Here is a 22,051-nt window from a genome sequence, read left to right on the forward strand (position 1 = left end):
AATCTAGACTGCCAAAAAATAAATGAATTCTGCTGTTTATTCCATTAGCTTTCATATTTAATTGCCTACCTAGTCGTCTGTGGACATAATGTTGGCATACTCTGTATAATACGATACAGTCTCATTTTAAGGGCATAATGAACTTCAGTTTCTTAAGTGGAGTTTATATTAGGTGACATTTTCCTTGTTGAGAAAATTGCCTTTCTCTGAGAAGAAGCTTTATGGCAAAAGATTAGAAATCTGAGTTAATTTTGTCAGGTCGAGAAAAAATGTCTGCAGCACTTACAGACAGGAAGCCAGCTGGATGCTCTGATGCTAGATTCCTACAGAAGAGGCTAAAAAGAATTCTATTATTTCTTCAGCTCTCTTCACTGTTCCCCAAAATGACAAAAGGACCCCAAAAGCACTGGGAGAGACAAGAACTTCTTGGGCACTACAGGAAATAGGACTTGCTTTTGTTGTTACTGTTTAAATTAGACATTAAAAAAAAAAATCCAGCTATGGATTAATTGGAATCCATCAAACTGTTCCTCATAAATTTCCTCTCAACATTTGGAGTACAAATGTTGAAACAACCCTTCAACATCATTCAGAGATAGAAATGCTTCAAGCAGAATCTTCAAACTGGATACTTTATTTGCCTTTGTCTCTTCTGAAGACCGTTCTCACAGAAGTTAAAGGTCTGTCGATTAGAGCATGTCACTTAGAAGAGCATGGAAATGCCAAGGATTTCATTATTGCTGTTCTGTTGCCACAACAATTGCTGTATATTTAATTCCTCTCCTAAAAGTAGGGCAAGGAAAAAAAAAAAACTGGTAAGTACATTCAGTGTGACTTACAGCAAGATTCAGAGGTGAACTGGACAGCTCTGTGGATTTGAAGAATATTAAAATTGTTAAAATCCAGGTGTATAAGCAATGCTAAAAAGCATTTTGTAAGGGATGTATAACTTGATATTTCAAGATTTAGAGCAATTTGCTGCCAGTTGGGGGGCTGGAAAAAGGATTTTTTAGCACATCTGCATTTTATGATATACCTTAGACTTCCCACAATTTCACAGAAACAAGATACAAGACCAGTTGGTCTCAAGTGACCTGGGGGTGCTGATTGACAGCTGCCTAAACATGAGCCAGCAGTGTGCCCAGGTGGCCAAGAAGGCCAACGGCATCCTGGCCTGCATTAGGAATAGTGTGGCCTGCAGGAGCAGGGAAGTCATTGTGCCCCTGTACTCTGCATTGGTTAGGTCGCACCTTGAGTACTGTGTCCAGTTCTGGGCCCCTCAGTTTAGGAAGGACATTGAGAGACTTGAACGTGTCCAGAGAAGGGCAACAATGCTGGGGAGAGGCCTTGAGCACAAGCCCTATGAGGAGAGGCTGAGGGAGCTGGGATTGTTTAGCCTGGAGAAGAGGAGTCTCAGGGGTGACCTCATTGCTCTCTACAACTACCTGAAAGGTGGTTGTAGCCAGGAAGGGGTTGGTCTCTTCTCCCAGGCAACCAACACCAGAACAAGGGGACACAGTCTCAAGCTGCACCAGGGGAAATTTAGGCTCGAAGTGAGGAGAAAGTTCTTCCCTGAGAGAGTCATTCGTCATTGGAATGTGCTGCCCAGGGAGGTGGTGGAGTCACCATCCCTGGAGGTGTTCAAGAGGAGATTGGACGTGGCACTTGGTGCCATGGTCTAGTCATGAGGTCTGTGGTGACAGGTTGGACTCGATGATCCTTGAGGTCTCTTCCAACCTTTGTGATACTGTGATACTGTGATACTGTGATTATGGCAATATTTATTGCTATGATTAATGAGGTTCCCATTACTAACAGCTGTGATTCTGCCCTTTGTGGCTCTGCTGCTCATCTCCTGACTATAAATTTCCATAACCTGCATCTCATTTTGATTTTTCTTTTAATAATCTAAGTAACTTTTATTCAGTTACTAGAACCTGTTCAAATATTTGCTTTTAACAAGGATGCTTGAATCATGTGCTCACAGATGTAATCATAGAATCATGGAATGATTTGGGTTAAAAGGGACCTCAAAGACGACCACCTAGTTTCAACCCCTCTGCCATGAGCAGGGACACATTCCACTAGACTGAGTTTCTCAAAGCCTCATCCAGCCTGGCCTTGAAGGCTTCCAGGAAGGGGGCATCCACAGCCTCCTTGGTCAACCAGTTCCAGTGTCTCACCACCTTCATTGTAAAGGATTTCTTCCTAATAGAGTCAAAATCTATCCTTTTCAAGCTTCAATCAATTCCCCCTCGTCCTGTCACTACAAACCCTTGTAAAAACCCCAGCCCAGCTTTCATGTAGGCCCCTTTCAGGTACTGGAAGGCCACTGTGAATTGGATCTCTCAGCCTGTCCCCTTAGGGGAGGTGCTCCATCTTAGTGGCCTCCTCTGGATCCCTGGAGAATCATGGAGGTGTTTTGTCCAGTTCTCTGCTCTATCTCGTACTTGTTTAACCCAACTGTTGTTGTCTTCTTTCCAGTTCTTTCTGATCATTTATCACTTCTGTGTGATAAGCCTCACCGTCTTATTCCACTGACCACTTCCACACCACACAGCTTGGTGTCATCTGCAAGCTTCTTTTTTTTACTGGCGGATGTTCATTACAAAAGCAAAAATCTCCTCTGACATTTAGGGGGGAAATAATGTACTGACACAAACCTCCCTGCAACAAAAACTTGAATTCCCACTTTGGAGACCCCAAATTAGGCTTCTCTTTCATTTAGCATCCTACTGTCTTATTTAATATCACAACAGGTTAAATCTACTCAGAGATTCCTTTCCTGGTTCATGATGCTAACGTGATTCAAGATATGTTAGCTTGATGTGTTCCAAAATGAGCCAGTTTATCTTTAGTTTAGCCTGTGATCAGTGAAGAGAGCACTTTTCCTTTGGGAGCTGAATGCAAAATAACTGAAGCAGATTGAAGTTGGCAGTGACTAATGAAGCCTTGTGAAGGAGTCAGGAGTCAGTGGGTTACTACATAGGGATGGATTGAGAAGAGAGTAACAGCAGCCTCTTTGTTGAGTGTATGCTGCCTATTTTTTGGTTGTTTGTTTGGGGGTTTTTGTTTGGTTGATTGGGGTTTTTTGAGGCTTTATCAGTGATTCTGTGAAGAAAAATCTTCCCCAGAAATGGGAAAAAAAAATACTGATGTATATCTCTGAAACACAGACAGCCACACACACATTTGTTGCAGTGGAGATAATTCCAGGCTTCCATGTGTAATGAGCCAGCATGGTTGCCTAAAGGTGTTGTACATGTTAATAATTTTAATCAGTCAGACAGAATTTATGGAGCTACAATTCCAACTGAAATTAGCATGAGTTAGAGCCGCAGTCATTTGTTTCTCTGAGTGTTCTCCCTACTTTGCTGCTTTGATAATGTGCCCTCTTGTCACAGAATCCAGCACAATAAATCAGTTGTAATGCAGCCTGCTCTGGGACTTCTACACAGAGCATTACTACTGCAAGCAGGGAGCACTGCAGCCTGGTATGCATTTGCTATACATGTAAGAGCTGAGAGTTTGAAGCAAAGGTTGAAGGAGGAGAAGGAGTATTCCAGCCTGGCCTCAGAGGAGCTGGAAAAGTGGCAGAGACAATACCAGGAAAACTTCTGCCTCCAGCCAGCTGACCCAGGTCAGAAATAGCTGCAAACTGCTTCTGCTTTAAACTTGTGATTAAATTATGTGAATTAATCATAGAATCGGCTTGGTTCCAGGAGACCTTGAAGACCATCAAGCCCAATCATTAAGCCAGCACTGTCAGGTCACAACTAAATCATGCCCCTCAGTACCACATCATGGCTTTTGAATCCCTGCAGGGATGGAGACTGTCACTGCCCTGGGCAGCTGGTTCCAGGCTTTCACAACCCTTTCGAGGTACAGATTGTTCTAATGTCCAACATCAACCTCCCCTGATGCAACCTGAGGCTGTTTTCTCTTGTTCTATTGCTTACTTTTCCTAATCTCAACAAGGTTTGAAGCAGGATGGAGGAGGTCACACCCTGAGAATGGAAAATGCCCTCCTTATGCAATATTTAGCTGTGCTTGGTGCTAGAGGTTGTGTTGATGCAAAGATCCATCACTGGCCACAATTGGCATTTTTCAGGGTTCTGCAGCAATTCTTAGAATCTTATAATCATTTTGGTTGGAAAAGACCTCAAGGGTCATCAACTTCAACCACCAACCCAAAATCACCATGTGCCCACTAAACCATGTCCTGAATTGCCACGTCTACACATTTTTTTAACACCTCCAGGGATGATGACTCCACCACTTGCCTGGGCAGCCAAGTGACCACTTCCCTGAGCATGACCACTCTTTCAGTAAAGAAATTGTTCCTAATGTCCAACCCAAACCTCCCCCGGTGCAACTTGAGGCCATTTTCTCTCCTCCTATTGCTTGTAACCTGGGAGAAGAGACTAACCCCCATCTGGCTGCAACCTCTTTTCAGGGAGTTTTAGAATGAGACGGTCTCCCTTCAGCCTCCTTTTCCAACCCAGTTCCCTCAGCTGCTCTGGGTAGGACTTGATCTCCAGACACTCTACCAGCTTTGCTGCACTTCTCTGGAACCACTCCAGCACCTCAATGTCCTTGGAGTGAGAGGCCCAAAATTTAGAAAACTGCTGTTGTTTTGCAGTGGTTTCGTTCCTGAAGAATTTGTTTATCAAAGCCTTAATAGTAAATGAAGTCTTTAAGACTTTTCCTTTTATTAGTTTTTATTTTAATGTGTAGACATTTTTTGACATTTGAAATTATAGACTTTGATTTTTATAGACATTTTCATTCTTAGCCTTTTTGGTTTTTTAAACATTTAAATCTTTAGTCCTTTTATTTATTTAGACATTCTATTTTTTAGACTTTTTTTATTCCTTAGACTTTTTCTTTTAGATTTTTTTTTTTTTACTTTTAATTTTTTAGATTTCTCTTTTAGACACTTAACTTTTTAGGCTTTTTGTAGAATTTTGGGGGTGTACACATTTTATTTGTTAGACTTCCTACTTTTTAGACTTTTTACTTTTAGGTTTATTAATTTTTTTACACATTTTATTTGTTAGACTTCTTACTTTTTAGACTTTTTACTTTTAGGTTTATTAATTTTTTTACACATTTTACTTGTTAGACTTCTTACTTTTTAGACTTTTTACTTTTAGGCTTTTTATTTATTTTTTTAAACATATTCTACTTGTTTAGACATTTTAAATTTTAGACTTTTTAGGTTTTAGGCTTCTCGTTTTTAGACCTTTTATTGTTCTAAACTTTTCTTTTTAGACATTTTAATTTTTAGGGTTTTGCTATATTTTTTTTTAGACATTTTGGGGTTTAGACCTCTTATTTTTCAAACTTTTTATTGTTCAGACTCCTTATTATTCAGCCTCCTTAGTATTCAGACTCCTTATTTTTCAGACTCCTTATTTTTCAGACACCTTCTTTTCCAGACTTCTTCTTTTTCAGACTTCTTATTTATCAGACTTCTCCCTTTTTAGACTTCTAATATCTTAGGCTGAAAATAATCCCAGGCATTTTAACTGAAACGCTGTGAATCAAAGCGGTTCAAGCTCTCCACAGCCGATAGCTGTCCCAGCCTCTGCACGCAGAGAGCAACAAGATTTGTGTTTTCCACCTCATTAAACTGACAGCAGAAATTAGTCCGCGGTATTAAAACCTAAAAAGTTAAATTACAGCTCCACGCGTCCTTTATGCAGTGGGGTGTGTGGAAGATGTTGGATTTTAATGTTCTCCATAATGGAGAATTTAAATTGCGGTGTTTGTCAAATCTCCCATCTTTGTTTCGGAGTGGAATATTAATTACCCTTTTAACTAGGAGAGGTAAATAAAATGAGCATCCACTGCCTGCCTAGGGGTAAATTGCAGATTACTGACAACGTGACGTGGCGTGCTAAATGTCAGTTTTGTCAAACAAATTTAGAGGAACAGTTAAACTATTAGCTTCCCGTTGTTACAGGGTTTTTTCTTGCACTGAATGGCTGTTGCTAGCAGCAGGGGCACTGTACCATATGGAACACGAAGGGAGCTAAATTGAATAAGCCAGATGAATGAGGAGATAGCACTACAGACGCACTCAATTAGTTTATAACTGTCTATTAACTTCTGTTGGTGGTTTTGAATAAACAATAGATTAACCATTACAGCCCTCCTTGTCCTGCCTGGAACCAGTGGGATGATGGCATGCAGAGAAGAAGGAGCCCAGCACTTTCTTCTTTATATTTTTTTACCTCCTGCTTCTTAATGACTTGTGCAGAGCTGGCAGGACCTGCAAGTAATAAAATGCATTAATTCCAAAGTAGCAGCTCAAAATATTTCAGATGTGGTATTGCATACAAAATAGTTCTTTGAATAAAATTACCCTCAGCTGCTCAGTCTATTTCTTAGGAGCTGCTTTAGTAGCAGGGAAGTCCTAGTATGGCTACAAGGACACTGAGGTGCTGGAGTGCATGCAAAGGTCAGTGGAGCTGTTAAAGAGTCTAGAGAACAAGCCTTGTGAGCAAAGGAAAAGGGAACTGCATCTGATTAACCAGGAGAAAAGGAGGCTCAAGACAGATCTTCTTGCTTTCTACAGCTGCCAGAAAGGAGGTTGGAGAGAGGTGGGCATCAGGCTCTTCTCGCAAGTAACACGCAACAGGACAAGAGGAAATGGCCTCAAGTTGCACCAGGTTTAGGTTGGACATGAGGAAAAATTTCTTTCTTAAAGAAATGTTTGTTGTTGTCAAGGCCTGGAAAAGGCTGCCCAGAGTAGTGGTGGCATCCCCTTTCCTGGAGGGATTAAAAAACTGGGTAGATGTGGCACTGAGGGACATAGTTTACTGGTGAAGTGGCCGTGCTGGCTTAGGGGCCGCACTTGATGATCTTAAAGGTCTTTTTCAACCCAAATGATTGTATCATTCTAACTTTATTTTGAATCACTGTCCCAGTGCAGTGCTGAGGGTCTGCACATCTCTTGAATCATCTTAAAATGAGTTGTTTCAGATATTTTATGACACTTAAATGTTAATCTTATTTTTAGCCTTCTTGAAGTTTACCAATTAACACTACCTAGTTACACAGGTAAGACAGTGTCCTGGTTTTGCTGGGGCACAATCCCAGGCCAGCCACGGGCTGAAGGCCATTAGCAGTTCTGAGTAAGCCAGGACAGCTGACCTGAATTGGCTACAGGTGGATCCCAGGCCATCAACATCACAGTTTAGCGCCACATATGGCCTAAACATGGACAAAAAGGTTAATATTGGGGAGCAGGTGCTGGGGACCCAAAAGAAGGCTGGGAACATGGTACTTGAAGAACTCATGACATTAATCCATAGAAAGCTGGGCTCTATTAGCTGTCTTGTTCAGGAATAAAGTTGCTTGAAAATGCAAAGACTTTGTTTTCTGGTCCAGGCTTCCATTTAAGTAATGACACTCATCCTACGGAAAAACCTTTAATCTGTCAGCTGAATGCAATAGTTTTCTCCATCTTCTGCATACTCACACAGGGCGATGATGAGCTTCCTGCTCACATCTTTCCAAGATGCATTTTAGTGATGAGTGAAGTGGTTTCTGTCCTTCCTCTTCCCACACACATTTCACAGGGAGTGATATAAGTTTTAATTAGTAAATCTCCATGAAACATTTAAAACTCCTCAGGTGAAAGGAGCAATGTTAATAAAGTGGAAAAATAGCTTAAGAGTCTTATGTTGTGTGGGAACATGATCTTCATGGATCAATGTAGTAGATGGTAGAGACAAACTAGGACTGCAGGGGAGAATTAAGATGTCCTATCAGTAGCAGGCTACAATGTTAATATATTCCTATCCATATGTTATTTTGATATCTTAAAAAACAATATTCCAAATCATGTTAACATTTGTCTGCTTCTGATGAAGCAATTATTTTTCTTTAGCTACACTTGGGAATGGCAGTAACTGAAAAACTTTCCCTAATTTCAGAAAACAGCTATCAGAGTAGAGGGAATGGTGTTCTAGTGCCCCTTAAAAATCTGCCCAAACCTAGGTCCTAACTGTCCAAACCAAGTGTCCATTTGTAGCTTGGATATTAGGAAAAATGTTCTTTACTGGAACAGTGGTCAAGTATTGCAACAGGTGAAGGTGGAGTCACCATAACTGGAGGTTGTGAAAAAAATACATAGACATGATACTTTGGTTCATGGTTTAATGGCCATGGTGGTGTTGGGTCAACAGTTGAACTCTACCTTAGAAGTCTTTTCAAACAGAAATCATAGAATCATAGAATCAGTCAGGGTTGGAAGGGACCACAGGGATCATCTAGTTCCAATCTTTCCAGAGAACCAGAATCCACAGCCTCTTCAGCCAGTCGGATCTAGTGTTCCAGCACCTACAGAGTGAAATAATATTATTGTATACTTTCATAGAAATGGTATTATTAACCAATAAATTCTTGAGGGGTGCAGAATCATTTATGGACCTCTTCCAAGTTTTAAAACAGAGGTACTGCTTTCTTTGCTACCAAATTCTGCTAGTTTGGGTTTGTTGTTTTTCTCTTTTTAATAAAGAAAGAGCAATTTTCCTTGCTGCCATCACAGTTTACATCCTGTCTCTGTAAATAATGAGTAGGAGAGTAAATTTTAGCACTACCATATTACATCTTAGCAACTTCATGGCTGTTCATTGTTATTAGAGAAGTGAAGAGGAATAGTTTGTTGTTTATCAACACATAATCCTGATAGTCCTCTTTCTGGCTTCGTTCCCAGCTCCCTGCACTTTAGACAGGTCTGTGTATCTCTATAGAACTCAATGTACTTAGGATGCTACATGACTACTATGAAGTGTAACATTCCAGTATCTCTGATGTACTGGGCTGTGCATTGTATAACTATCATTGCTGTTAATTCCAAATACCACCTGGTGGATATTTTTAACCGTGACACAGTACTATAGATCTTTGTGATATTGCCTTCTCAAGAACAACTCAGTGCCTTGCAACCCCTGTTAATAACTGTAGTATTCTTGTAGTGGATGATTTCATCAGGGGAAGTGCATTGACACTATGCACAGCTTTCACACTGTTTGCTCAAAAAGGAATTTTACTGTGCAAGGTTAGTACAGAAGCTTCAGATTTTTCCCTTTCCAGGGATAAAAGATGTACTTTCTGTCTTTCTGTAAAAGTACAGATCAGGGGTTGCTCTGCTGGAAAGCAGGTCTGCAGAGAAGGACCTGTAAGTGATGGTGGACAAGAAATTCTCCATGAGCCAGCAATGTGGCCAGGAAGGCCAATGGTTTCCTGGGATGCATTACGAAGAGTGTGGCCAGCAGGTCAATTGAGGTTTTCCTATCCCTCTACTCCGCCCTACTCAAGCCACAACTGGAGTCCTGGGTGGAGTTATGGGCCACTCAGTTCAAGACAGAGAACTGCTGGAGAGTCCAGCAGAGGCTGCAAAGATGCTAAGGGGGCTGGAACATCTCTATGAGGAGGAATGTTTGTGAGACTAGGAGCTGTTTAGTCTGGAGGAGATCAGACTGAGATGGCATCTTTTCAATGCTGGTCAATATCTAAATGGTGGAGGTCAAGAAGACAGAGCCAGATTCATGGGATGGGACAAGGGGCAACAGCTGCAAACTGTAACCTGAAAGGTTCCATCTGAACATAGGGTAAAATTTCTTTGTTTCAAGGGTAATTGAGGGTCTGCAGCAGGCCTTTCCAGAGAGGCTGTGGAGCCTTCGTATCTGGAGAGATTCCAAACCCACCTGGACATTGTGATCCCAGGCAACATGCTGTGGGTGAGCCTGCTATAGCAGGGGGGTTGGACTAGATGATCCCCAGAAGTCCCAACCCCTGCCATTCTGGGATTCTGTGATTTAATGTCGTATTTTGACAGAAAACAGAATTAGATTTCAGAAAACAGAATTAGATTTGAGAAAACCTTTAAGGCGCTCATTTTCTCTTTGTGTTTCTGTGACAGAGATGTAGACTTAAAGGTAGCATGGACCCATGCAATAATTCTGATTCTTTAGTCTTTGGATTATCATAATGCTTGTGGGTGGCAAAGCTCTGAGTGAAAATCCCATATTATATGCATTCATTAACATTCTTTTCTAATATTATTGAGACTGTAACACTTCAGGGTTTTTTTCAGCTGGATCTGTATTAGAAATATTTAAAGAAGCTTTCCTTGACACCTTTCTTAGATCTTTTAATTAAGAAAGCCTTTGGTGCTAATAAGTTCAGATTTGCCAGAATTAAAAATGAAAGTACCTAAATAGGTATTTGAATGTTCTCATGTAAAGCCATCAAGCTCTATCAGCCACCCTTTCCACATCAGGCCCTAAAGTGGGTTAGAACATAGAACTGTTTTGGTGGGAAGAGAGCTTGAAGATCATAAAGTCAATTAATCAATTTTCCTTGCCATACAAGCACTGTATCTGATGATCTCCAGAGGTGATGATGAGCCTGTGAATATAGAATAGAAGACTCCCAACACCCATATCTGCTAAGAGATTAATGGGTGCTAGACAACTTTGTAACTTGTTTCTTGCCCCATTCCTCTGCATGGGATCAGATTGGATAGAGGGACATACTCCTTCTCTACTTTGCCCAAGTGAGGCCACATCTGGAGTAAAGGGTCCAGTTCTGTACTCCCCAGTTCAAGAGAGATAGGGGACTGCTGGAGAGAGACCAGTGGAGGCCTCATAGATGCTGAGGGGTCTGGAGCATCTCTGTGAAGAGGATGGCTGAGACACCTGGGGCTGGTTAGACTGGAGAAGAGCAGACTGAGAGGGAATCTTCTGAATGTTCAGCAAGAGCTAAAGGGTGAGGAGCAAGAGGATGGGGCCAGACTGTCTTCAGTGGTGCCCAGTGACAGCACATGAGGCACAAACTGGAACCCAGGAAGTTCCACCCAAACATTAAAAGAAACTTCTTTCCTTTGAGGGTGCTGGACTGCTGGAGCAGGCTGCCCAGAGAGGTTGTGGAGGTTTTTGTCTTAAATTTGATTGCCAGGGTAGTTGTGGAGTCTCCGTCTCTGAAGAGATTCCAAACAGTCTGTACATTGTAATCCTGGGTAACCTGCTCTGGGTGACCCTGCTTTAGCAAGGGGTTCAACTAGATGTTCCCCAGTGGTCCCTTGCAACCCCCACCATTCTGTGATTCTGTGACTCTGTGCAGCTGCAGACTGACCAAATAACATCAGCCTCACCAGGTTTTGGCTGGACTGCTCTCTCCTGCAGTCACAGTTTAAGATTACCAGAAGTCCATATGTCACTGCGCTTCCATTCCCAATTAGATGATACCCATGGCTTGGGAGAACATTTGAATTGTTTTTCAAGCTGCATGCTTCTGAGGACCCCCTGCTTAGTGCCTGCCTTCCTGCAGGGTGCACTTTTAAATAAGTGCACTACCAAGAGCAGTGTGTTCTGTGTGCATTTTCATACATCCCACTTGTTATTCTCCCCACCTTAAGGGGATGGCCCAATTTCAGTTGCCCCTTAGGAAATAATGAATTTCTTCTTCACATGACTGCGTATTGCTTAGCTGGAGATTTTAGTCAGTGACTTTTGCAGCACAGAATTTTCTTGTGGAAGAAAAGGAAGATAGAGCCCTAAAAAAGGCTGCTTAAAACCCTCTGCAGTTGGGTATTTTGGACTGCTGAGGTTTAGGGTCTAGAGCACAAGAGGAGCAGCTGCAGGAACTGGGATTATTCAGCCTGGACAACAGGAGGCTCAAGAGAGACCTCCTGTTCTACCACTCCCTGAAAGGAGGTTAGTGAGGTGGGGATTGATCTCTTCTACCCATTTCACAGGTGATAGGACAAAAGGAAACAGCCTCACATTGCACCAGGAGATGTTTAGTTTGGACATTAGGGGAAAATGCCTTCCCCAAAGGGTTTTTCAACCCCCGGAACAGGCTTCCCAGGGCACTAATGGAGTCCCCATCCATGGAAGGATTGAGAATTTGTGCACATGTGGTGCTGAGGGACATAACTAGTGGTGACCTGGCAGCCCTGGGTTAATGGTTGGACTTGATGATCTTAAGGTGTCTCCCAGTCAGAATAATTTGGATTTCAAAACTCTTGAAGGAGGGATTTGCTTGAAAAACAGAAAGGCACAAGATGGAGATTGAGTGTAGGAAAGGCTTAAAATAAATTATCTGTGAATCTGTGAATGCTCAATACCAGCACCGGCAACTGTATTATACAGGCTGATGCCTGGACTGGAATACAGAGGCAATAATTCTTTTGTTCAAGCAAGGAAGCATAGGACTGTGGTTCAAAAGTCAGCACGAGTGAGGAATGATGTCTTGTGTAGAAAGCAGTGTCTCCAGGAACTGAAGTCCATCACATATTTATCTATCTCCCAGAACATATGTGGCAGTACAATGGAATTTTTCATCAGCAATAATCCTGTGGCTGTTTGTCTTCTGTTCCTGGGGAGCAGCAAGGTAATCACAAAATGGCAGGGCTTGGAAGGGACCCCTGGAGGTCATCTAGTCCAACCCTCCCAACAAAGCAGATTCACCTAGAAAGGTTGCATAGCGTGCTGTCCAGGCAGGTTTTAAACAAGTCCAGAGAAGGAGGCTCCACCACCACTCTGGGCAGCCTGTTCCAGTTCTCTACCACCCTCTAGGTAAAAAAAATTATCCTCATGTTTACATGGAACTTCTGTGCTTAAGGCAGTGTCTGAGTCCTATTAGATTAAGCCTATCAAAACCTTTGCTATTGGTTCTGCACTACACCGCTCAGTATAGTTATGTATTTACATACATGCATTCATGAATATAATTTAGTCAATACATACAGAATATTTACACATATTTAAACAGCAAATATGCTAAAGATAATTCCTTCAAGCACTGCTTTGGAGAACCTTAAACAATTTATTTTGACTGTATTTTATATCCTTATACTCACAAAGCCAAGTGTCTTAGTTTCTGTCCACTGAGAGGGAGATGTATGCAGAGATCTAAATATTTCCTATACCTAAAACTGTCACATGTGCTATCACTGCTTTTTATTAACTCGAGCCTAGAAGTAACTTGTTGGACTCTGCAGAAATCTGGGAATCTGCTTCCTCCACATCAGACAAATTTTCTAACCACATAGTGAAGATAACAACTTACAGCACATAGAAAATACCTGTCTGGTACCCAGGTCAACCTCAGGTAGTGCTGCACTGTGGGGTTTCAGATTTTCTGTTTGTGGAAGGAATCATATATGTGAGAGATTTACTTTTAAAGACACTTGTCTGGTCATGGTTAAGGAGTTTAGAATCTCACAGCAGTGGTTACTGGGTGTGGAGGATGATGGAACTATCCTATAATAGACATATCTGCTGTACAGCTCTCTAATTCCTCATGTTCTGAAAACAAGGGGAAAATGTGGTGTGGGGAAAATGATCCCAAAACAAATTTGCCTTGGTTTAGTGCTGCCTCTTTTCTCAGTTTGAGAAAGCAGAGGGATTTTGGGCACCTACAGTTCACACCACCCTTGGGAGTTTGAGGTTCTACTTAAACCTGACAGCTATGGGATGAGAAGGTGTTTTCTTTTCATCATTAGCCAGCTTTTTCTAAAATGATAATTAGTCTCAGGAAGAGAATTTCAAAATCTGTCATGAATGTGTTTCTCTGAAGAGCTTTCATGTTGTCTGGCACCACATATCACACCGGTCCCTCCTCCTGAGCAAGCCCTGGTGTTGTCTGCTGAGTTCTTTATTCAGATCCTATGATAATATGATGGGGGGGATGGGGGGATGGGGGGAAGAGAAGAAGAAGAAAAGCTGTTGAGACAAAGGGGAAGAATGGCAATGTCAAATGCAAAATACCTTTTGAACAATAGATTATAAATATGGTTTTCTTGTACCATGGGCAAAATCTTTTAATACCCATCCCCACAATACTATGAAGGAGATAAATCTGTCTGTGAGCCCAGAATGACACACACATCTTTCACTCATCTAAATTGTTCCTTTTAAGTTTTAGCTCTTAAAATAAGATTCGGTGTGTATATTCATTTGCATACAAAAGAACCTTGGTTCTTGTTAACTTTAGCTAGGTAGAAGGGCAGATCTGTGAACAAAGCAACAGCAACAAAAAAGTCCAGTGTCTGTGTAAATGTTCATTTAGTGCTTTTAATAGAGTTAACAAAAGTAAAAATCATCCTTTTTCTGTGGGCTCCCCAGTTCAAGAGAAACGGGGATCTACTGGAAGGAGTCCAGCAGAGGCTACATAGATGCTGAAGGGACTGGAGCATCTCTGTGAGGTGGAAAGGCTGGGAGATGTGGGGCTGTTTAGTCTGGAGAAGACTGAGAAGGCATCTTCTCAGTGCTGCTCAATAGCTAAAGGGGGGTGGGGAGAATAAGGGTGGCAGACTCTCATCAGTATTGCCCAGCAACTGGACAAGAGACAAGGGGCACTAACTGCAGCATAGGAGGATCCATCTTAACATGGGGTGCTGGATTCATGGAGAGTGGTTGTAGATTCTCCTTCTCTGGAGAGATTCCAAACCCACCTGGACATTGTCATCCTGGGCAACCTGCTGTGGGTTACTGTTTAGCAGGGAGGTTGTACTAATGTTTCCCAGAGGTCCCTTGCAGCTCCTATTAAGCTGGGATTCTGGGGTTCTGTGATTTATGTACCATCAGTGTAGCAGAAGTTAATGCAACTCAAACACAATAGAAAATGGAACATTTCATCTTCATTAACATGATAATATGTCTGTTGTTAATACCATATTAGAAAATCAAAACATAATTTGCCTTTTTTTAAGGGGAAATTATCACATTCCCATTATGCAGTTCAATGTGAATACAACTAGACCCCTAATGAAAAGCATTATTGATTGCAATATTTGCACAGTCTTCTGCTTAAGTTAGAAAAGTGGTTGAGTACATGCAACAGGGGAAAAATTTACAAACAAATAACTAAAAAAAATCTATTTCTATCTGAATATTGAATTATGTATGCAATGTAATTTAAGTAATATGTGTGTAATTTTACTAGTATTCAGTTCTGGGCCCTTCACTAGAAAAAAGGATATTGAGGTGCTGGAGGGTATCCAGAGAAGGGCAACAAAGGTAGTGAAGGGTCTGAAGAACAAGTCTTGTGAGGAGCCACTGAGGGATTCTTCAGCCTGAAGAAAAGGAGGCCGAGGGAAATGTCATCACCCTCTACATCTCCCTGGAAAGAGGCTGGAGCAATGTAGGAGTCAGCCTCTTCTCCCTAGTATCAGAATTAGAGTAAATAGCCTGAAATTGTGCCAGGGAAGGTTTGGTTTGGATGTTAGGAACAATTTCTCTACTGAAGGGGTGGTCAAGCATTGGAACAAGCCACCCGGGGAAGTGGTAGAGCCACCATTCTTGTAGATGTCCAAGAAACGTGTGGATGTGTCATTTCTGGGACATGGTTTAACGGCCATAGTGGTCTCAGGTTGACAGATGGACTTGATGATCTTGAAGGTCTTTTCCAACAAAAATACTTCTATGATTCTGTGGCTCTGTGTAATTCTCACAATTATCACAGAATCACAGAAAACATCCAGTTGGAGGAGACCTCAAAGATCATCCAGTCCAAACTTTGACCCAGCACTGAATGGTCAACACTAAGCCATGTCACACAGTATCACAGTATCACAAAGGTTGGAAGAGACCTCAAAGATCATCGAGTCCAACCTGTCACCACAGACCTCAATACTAGACCATGGCACCAAGTGCTGCGTCCAGTCCCCTCTTGAACACCTCCAGGGATGGTGACTCCACCACTGCATTAGGCAGACCATTCCAATGTTTTATAACCTTCCTATGAATAAATATTTCCTAGCACCCAGCCTAACTCTCTCCTGGCACAGCTTGTAACCATTTCCTCTAGTCCTGTCACTTGCCACCAAAGAGAAGATGCTGCCCCTTCTCACTCCAGCATCCCTTCAGGTAGTTGTAGAGAGCAATGAGGTCTCCTCTCAGCCTCCTCTTCTCCAGGCCTGAACAACCCCAGCTGCCTCAGACATTCCGCGTACGCTGTGTGCTCCAAACCCTTCACAAGCCTTGTTGCCCTTCTCTGGTCGCGCTCCAGAACCTCAATGTCCCTTTTGTAGTGAGGGTTCCAGAACTGAACACAAAATGACATATGATGTTTTTTTGTCTGCCTTAGAAGACCCATTGCTGAAGACAGGAAAACCATCTCAATTGCAGACAAGGAATGTTTCTCTGTTAAAGGAAAAACAATTAGAACAAAAATATGGGGGGAAATGTATAAACACAATAGATAGGGATGAAGTCAGTAACATTTGGAGGCTTTCTTGTACACTTCTTGTGGAGAGCTTTTATTAAATTGCATCCTCAGACTGAGTGCTGCTCAGTAAATGGTTTTTAAATGAAAGCATTTTCCCCAAAATAATGAGTCTTCTTTTAGCATCTCACAGCCAGCCACACTAGATGGGCAAAGTAATTAATTTTGGAGTTAATTAATCCTGCTGGGTATATCATAAGTAGCTTAAACAATGCAAACAGGTGAGTGATTTGAAGTGTCAGAAAAACAGATAAGGTATTTACATCCTGTTTTGTGTATAATCTGTGCAGGGATTGTTTATGCAATAAAAAATTGCATCAAATTTTGGTGTAAAAGTCCACCAGGCTGTGACGGTGGCCAATAATGAACATTTAGATGAATACAGGAACAAAGCAAAGATGCAGTCGTGCAGTCACTGTCCTCTGCTCAGCTCTTGATCAGTTTTTCTTTTCTTGATATATATTTTTAGTATCTCTAGAGTCCTGTGGTGATGTGTTCCATAATCATGTGCTTTCTGGGAAAGAATGTTCTTTTATTTATATATATATATATTTATATATATATATATATATATATTTATATATATATATATTTATAGATATATATATATCACTGAACTTTTGTCTTCAGAGAGTAACTAGAGTAACTAATAGATTTCTTTCTTCTGCTGTTTGTGAAGTCATTTAGATCCAGTGCTGTGTGTAGTTAGTATTACTTTCATAGAATCATAGAATGTTAAGGGTTGGAAGGAATATCCAGAGATCATCAAGTCCAACCCCCCCGCCAAAGCAGGATCACCTAGGGCAAGCCACGCAGGAGTGCAACCAGATGTATCTTGAGAATCTATAGAAAAGGAGATTCCATAACTTCTCTGGGCTGCCTGTTCCAGTGCTCTGTGACTCTCACTCTAAGGAGGTTTCTCCTCATGTTGAGGTGGAACTTTCTGTGTTTCAGTTTGCATGCATTGTCCCTTCTATCACAGGACACCATTGAAAAGAGACTAGTACCTTCTTCTTGACACCCACCTTCCAGATATTTATAAACATAATATGATCTTCTCTCAGTCTTCTCTTTTCCAGACTGAACAACCCCATATCTCTCATGTATCAATTCATCTCTGCAAACACTGGATTTTATCTTAAGTGACTATCCAGAGAGATAAAGCTGTAAACTTTTAACCCTAATTCTATCTTTTTAGATACCAATTAAAAATTGTATGTGATCCAAATATGTGTGGTCCAAACAATACTGTCCACAATAAGACCTTACTGTGGCCTGTCAATGCTTAAAGGCAGCCTACAAGGATGCTGGAGAAGGAGTTTTTTACAAGGATATGTAGCAATAGGACTGAAAGAAGGTAGATTTAAATAAGATGTTCTGAAACAAGATTGTAGGTGATGGAGGTTGGTCTCTTCTCCCAAGTAACAAGTGATAAGAAAAGAGAAAATGTCATCAGGTTCTGCCAGGGGTTGTTTAGGTTGGACATTAGGAACAATTTCTTCTTGAAAAAGATTGTCAAGCCCTGGAATAGGCTGCCCAGGGCAGAGGTTCCCACCCCTGAAGGGATTTTAAAGTCATGCAGATGTGGTGTTGTGGGACATGGTTTAGTTATGACCTGGCAGGGCTGGGCTAAGGGTTGGACTCGGTGATCTTAAAGGTATCTTCCAACCAAACCAATTCTATGATAATGATGTGAAGTTCTTTAGTTTCTTGAATCTTGTGTATTTTGAGCCTCCCAGGGATTGAGAGATCCAAGGAATGAATGAGTTGCAGAGACTGCAGCTCTGCAGCACTTTTAGCAATACCTGAAAACTGCAGATGTAAAAAGAAATGTTATGTTCAGCTCAAGTTTGCTTGACTAAGTCCAGTGGGTGTTTTTGTTCGCAGTACAAAAGTCTGGCTGGTATCGTTCTCTTCCTCTAACAGTTGTTTCGGTTTTGAACTTTTCCCAAAAGACCTATTTCCAGAATTAGATTCAGATTCAGAAGTACTGTGCAGTTGTTAGTGTCATAAAAACAATCTGCTATATCTTGGTGATGGGAGTAAAACCAAAAAGGAAGGAAATGAGAAAATGTTGCTCTAATTTCTTTAAGAAAATTAGCTGACTGCTTAAAAATTTTGAGTTTCATGTTCTGGGTGCAATAAGCAAGACCTCTGGTTGTTAGTGTAAGCAAGAGCTCTGGGTTTCCTTGGGAAAGATGCAATTTCTACTGTAAAATAAATTCCCTGTACCAGCAGATGCTTGAGATGTGCACCCTACAGAGCATGACAGTAATCACACTGAGTGGCTGGTGTCATACATGTCACCTTATTGTGGATTTAAAGACCAGCAAGGGAAGGCCACTATATACTGCACTTTCCTAGCTTTAGAATCATAGACATGTTTGGGTCAGAAGTGACCTTCAGAGGTCCTCTAGTCCAACCCTCCTGCAGTCAGCAGGAACATCTGCAAGCAAATGGGCTTCTCAGAGCCCCAAAAACCTGCCCTGGAGTGGTTCCAGGGATGAGGCATCTGCTACCAATCTGGGCTACCTGGGACAGGGTCTCACCACCATCAGCACAAATAATCTCTTCCTTTTAGTTTAAAACCATCAGCCCTTGCTCTGTTGCAACAGGAGCTGCTGAAAAGTCTGTCCCATTGAGTACTGAAAATTGTCTCCTTTAAGTATTGAAAAACTGCAATAATAAGGTCTCCCTGGAGCCTTGTCTTCTCCAAGCTGAACAACCCCAACTCTCTCAGCCTGTCCTCATAGCAGAGGGCTTCCAGCTCTCTGATCATTATTGTGACCCTCCTTAGTGCGTATGCAGTGTCCAGATAACAAATTGGGATGATAACTGCTTAAAGAGAAGCTGCTGATTCCATCTTGAAGAGGGGGAAGCCTTGTGAAGAAACCTGCTTCTGCATCCCTTCCTGAAGCATTGCTTTAGAGCCAGATTGTCCTGAATTGTCTTTCTGAGCATCTACACAGCCATGGAATCAAATAAGTTCAGTTTGTGATTGATGGATGTAGTTGCAGTGATCACATTCTGATGGTGTCATTGTCAGTGCTCAGGTTGTGGTTTCAAAACCCAGCTGTGCTGGGAGTTGCCCAGTGGTTGGCAGGTGGTAGGAGTAGCTGCAGATGCTTTTAAGGCTAAAAAGGATCAGAAGAGAAGCCATCCATGACTTATTGTGTTGTCGAATGAGCTAGAGGTAGAAAGAGGAAAAGATAGAGTCATTTCATGTTATCACTTTGGCAAGCCTGTCCTTATAAAAGACTTCTACTAAGTTGTTCATTCACTAGGAGATGCATCTCAGATTCTGCTTTACAGAATCACAGAATATTAGGGGCTAGAAGGGACCTCCAAAGATCATCCAGTCCAACCCCCCTGCCAGAGCAGGATCACATAGAGTAGGTCACACAGGAACTCATCCAGGTAGATTTTTAAAGTCTCCAGAGAAGGAGACTCCACAGCCTCTCTGGGTAGCCCATTCTAGTGTTTTGTCACCCTCACAGAGAAAAGGTTTTTCCTCGTGTTCACATGGAATTTTCTATGCTCCAGCTTGCACCCTTTGTCCCTTGTCCTGTCACTGGACATCACTGAGGATAGCCTGGTTCCATCCCATGGGGACGTTCAGATGTGGCCTCACCAGGGCAGAGTGAGTGGGAGGAGAACCTCTCTCTACCTATTGACTACATCTCTTCTAATACACCCCAGGATACCACTGGCCTTCATGGCCGCAAAGACGCTTTAAGTGATATATTACTCTTTTGTTACAATTAGATATGGATGAGGAAGAGACCAAAGGATTCAAAGCTTAAAGAGTTTTGTTTTACTTACGGTATTTGAGTGAAATTTTACTCTCTGATATCTTAGAGTTCAGACTAGATGATCTACTGGTCCCATCTGTGTTTATCCAGTGAAGTAATCTCAAGTCTACAATGTCTGTGGAGCACTTACTTCTGTGTAAAACCCATCCCTTGAAGATACTATGCAGAATGAATCTGAAAAACTTTAAAAGTCTATAAACAAGGACTTAGAAAAAGGCTTGGTCTAGAACAATCACAGGCAACAGAGGGTGGGATCCACCATCATCAGGGTCACAGATGTCTCACAGAGGTTGAAGGAAAAAAATCAAGAATTTTGGACTTGTTATTTTGTGATGGTGGTTAACATTAGTCTGGAGGAGGCAGTGAGCTTTCTGTTTTGACAGGAACAGACAGGTCTGAAAGAAAAAAGAAAAAAAACATAGGTGTGTCCAAAACACACACAGCTTAATGAATCACTATTATAGTATCAGAATCAAGATCTTGCCTCTGACAGCCCACTCCTGTTGAGAAGCAACTCACTCCTATGACTAGTTCTCCAAAAACTGAGCGACAGAAAGTAATCTTTAGAAATGCAAGTCCATTCTAAATGTCACTTGCTTGTGCAAAGTGTGTTAAGAGGTCAAATGTGTGTACAGTATCATGTAATTAGCTGTATTGTGTCATGTCTCAATGAAACAGCTCCAGGCAGTTCTATGTGTGTGAAGTGAAAATTGTTACTTATTTTTTACAGTTTCAGTGAAATCTACTCTCCATCCTTTGTATTTATGCATTTCAAGAGATGTGGCCTAGCTGATGTTAGCTTTGTGTCCTAGTAGCCCTCTTCACAGAATCACAGAATACTAAGGGCTGGAAGGAACCTTAAAAGATCATCTAGTCCACCCCCCCTGCCAGAGCAGGATCACAGGAACACACCCAGGCAGGTCTTGGATATCTCCACAGAGGAAGACTCCACAACCCACCCTGGGCAGCCTGTTCCAGTGTTCTCTCAGCCTCACAGTGAAAAAAAAAAAAATTCTCATCCTTATGTGGAACTTCCTATGCTCAATTTCCACCCCTTGCCTTTTGTCCTGCCATTAGGCATCACCAAGAGTGTGTCTCCATCCTCTTGGCACTCACCCTTCACATATTTATAAATATGAATGAGGTCAGCCCTTAGTCTTCCCTTCTTCAAGCTAAAGAGCCCCAGCTCCCTCAGTCTCTCCTCATGAGGAAGATGTTGCACTCCCTTAACCATTTCTGTGCCTCTAAGCTGGACTCTTTCAAGAAGTTCCCTGGTGTCCTTCTTGAACTGAGGGGCCTAGAACTGGACACAATATTCGAGATGCAGCCTCACAGGAGCAGAGTGGAGGGGGAAAAGAACCTCTCTCGACCTACTAACCACACCCATTCTAATACACCCCAGGATGCCATTGGCCTTCTTGGCCAAAACAGCACATTGCTGGCTCATGTTCAACCTTCCATCCACTAGGAGCCCAGGTCCCCAGGGATCCCCAAGGATTAAGGTTCTGCTCACCCTAAGTCAAGGCACTGCCAACCATCCCTTGATTATGAGTGTGTGCAGTGAAATTTAAATTTCCAGAAATGCAAAATGATTGTAAATGTGTTACTTCAGTATTGTAGTTTGTAACCACATTAGTATCTAAATAACATGATACAAAGAGTGTAAAGACTGTCTCCTCATTAAGTGTTGTTTTGTGCTTTTTTTCTTTCCTTTTTTTTTTTTCTTTTTTTCCTCAACATTCATTCCTTAAGAAAATTGGCTAAAAAAAGGAAAGAGACATTGAGTAGCACACGGCAGGAAATGACAGTGATGGTGAATTCGATGGATAAAAGCTACACTGAGCAAGGCACCAACTGTGATGAAGCTTTCTCTTTCATGGACACTCACAATCTAAATGGAAGATGTAAGTTGGTGTTTTTTTTTCTTTTCTTCTCTCTCTCTCTTTATTTTTTTTTTCTTTTTTGGAAGGCGGAAGAAAGGTGTAAATGGT

At 41.7% G+C, this 22,051-nt stretch overlaps 1 protein-coding gene across 16 annotated transcripts in view; it reads left to right on the top strand.

Annotated features, from left to right (window-relative positions):
* The window catches only part of PTPRM (protein tyrosine phosphatase receptor type M), a 514,813-nt gene that overhangs the window by 375,563 nt on the left and 117,199 nt on the right, over positions 1-22,051 (top strand). For all 16 annotated transcript variants that reach the window (XM_054164442.1, XM_009909925.2, XM_054164443.1 and 13 more), the window contains one exon: positions 21,813-21,964. In XM_054164442.1, coding sequence (XP_054020417.1) covers positions 21,813-21,964 — 152 coding nt within the window. The remainder of the gene's footprint in view (positions 1-21,812; positions 21,965-22,051) is intronic.

Source organism: Dryobates pubescens, chromosome 9, assembly GCF_014839835.1.
Source record: "Dryobates pubescens isolate bDryPub1 chromosome 9, bDryPub1.pri, whole genome shotgun sequence".
Lineage (NCBI taxonomy): Eukaryota > Metazoa > Chordata > Aves > Piciformes > Picidae > Dryobates > Dryobates pubescens.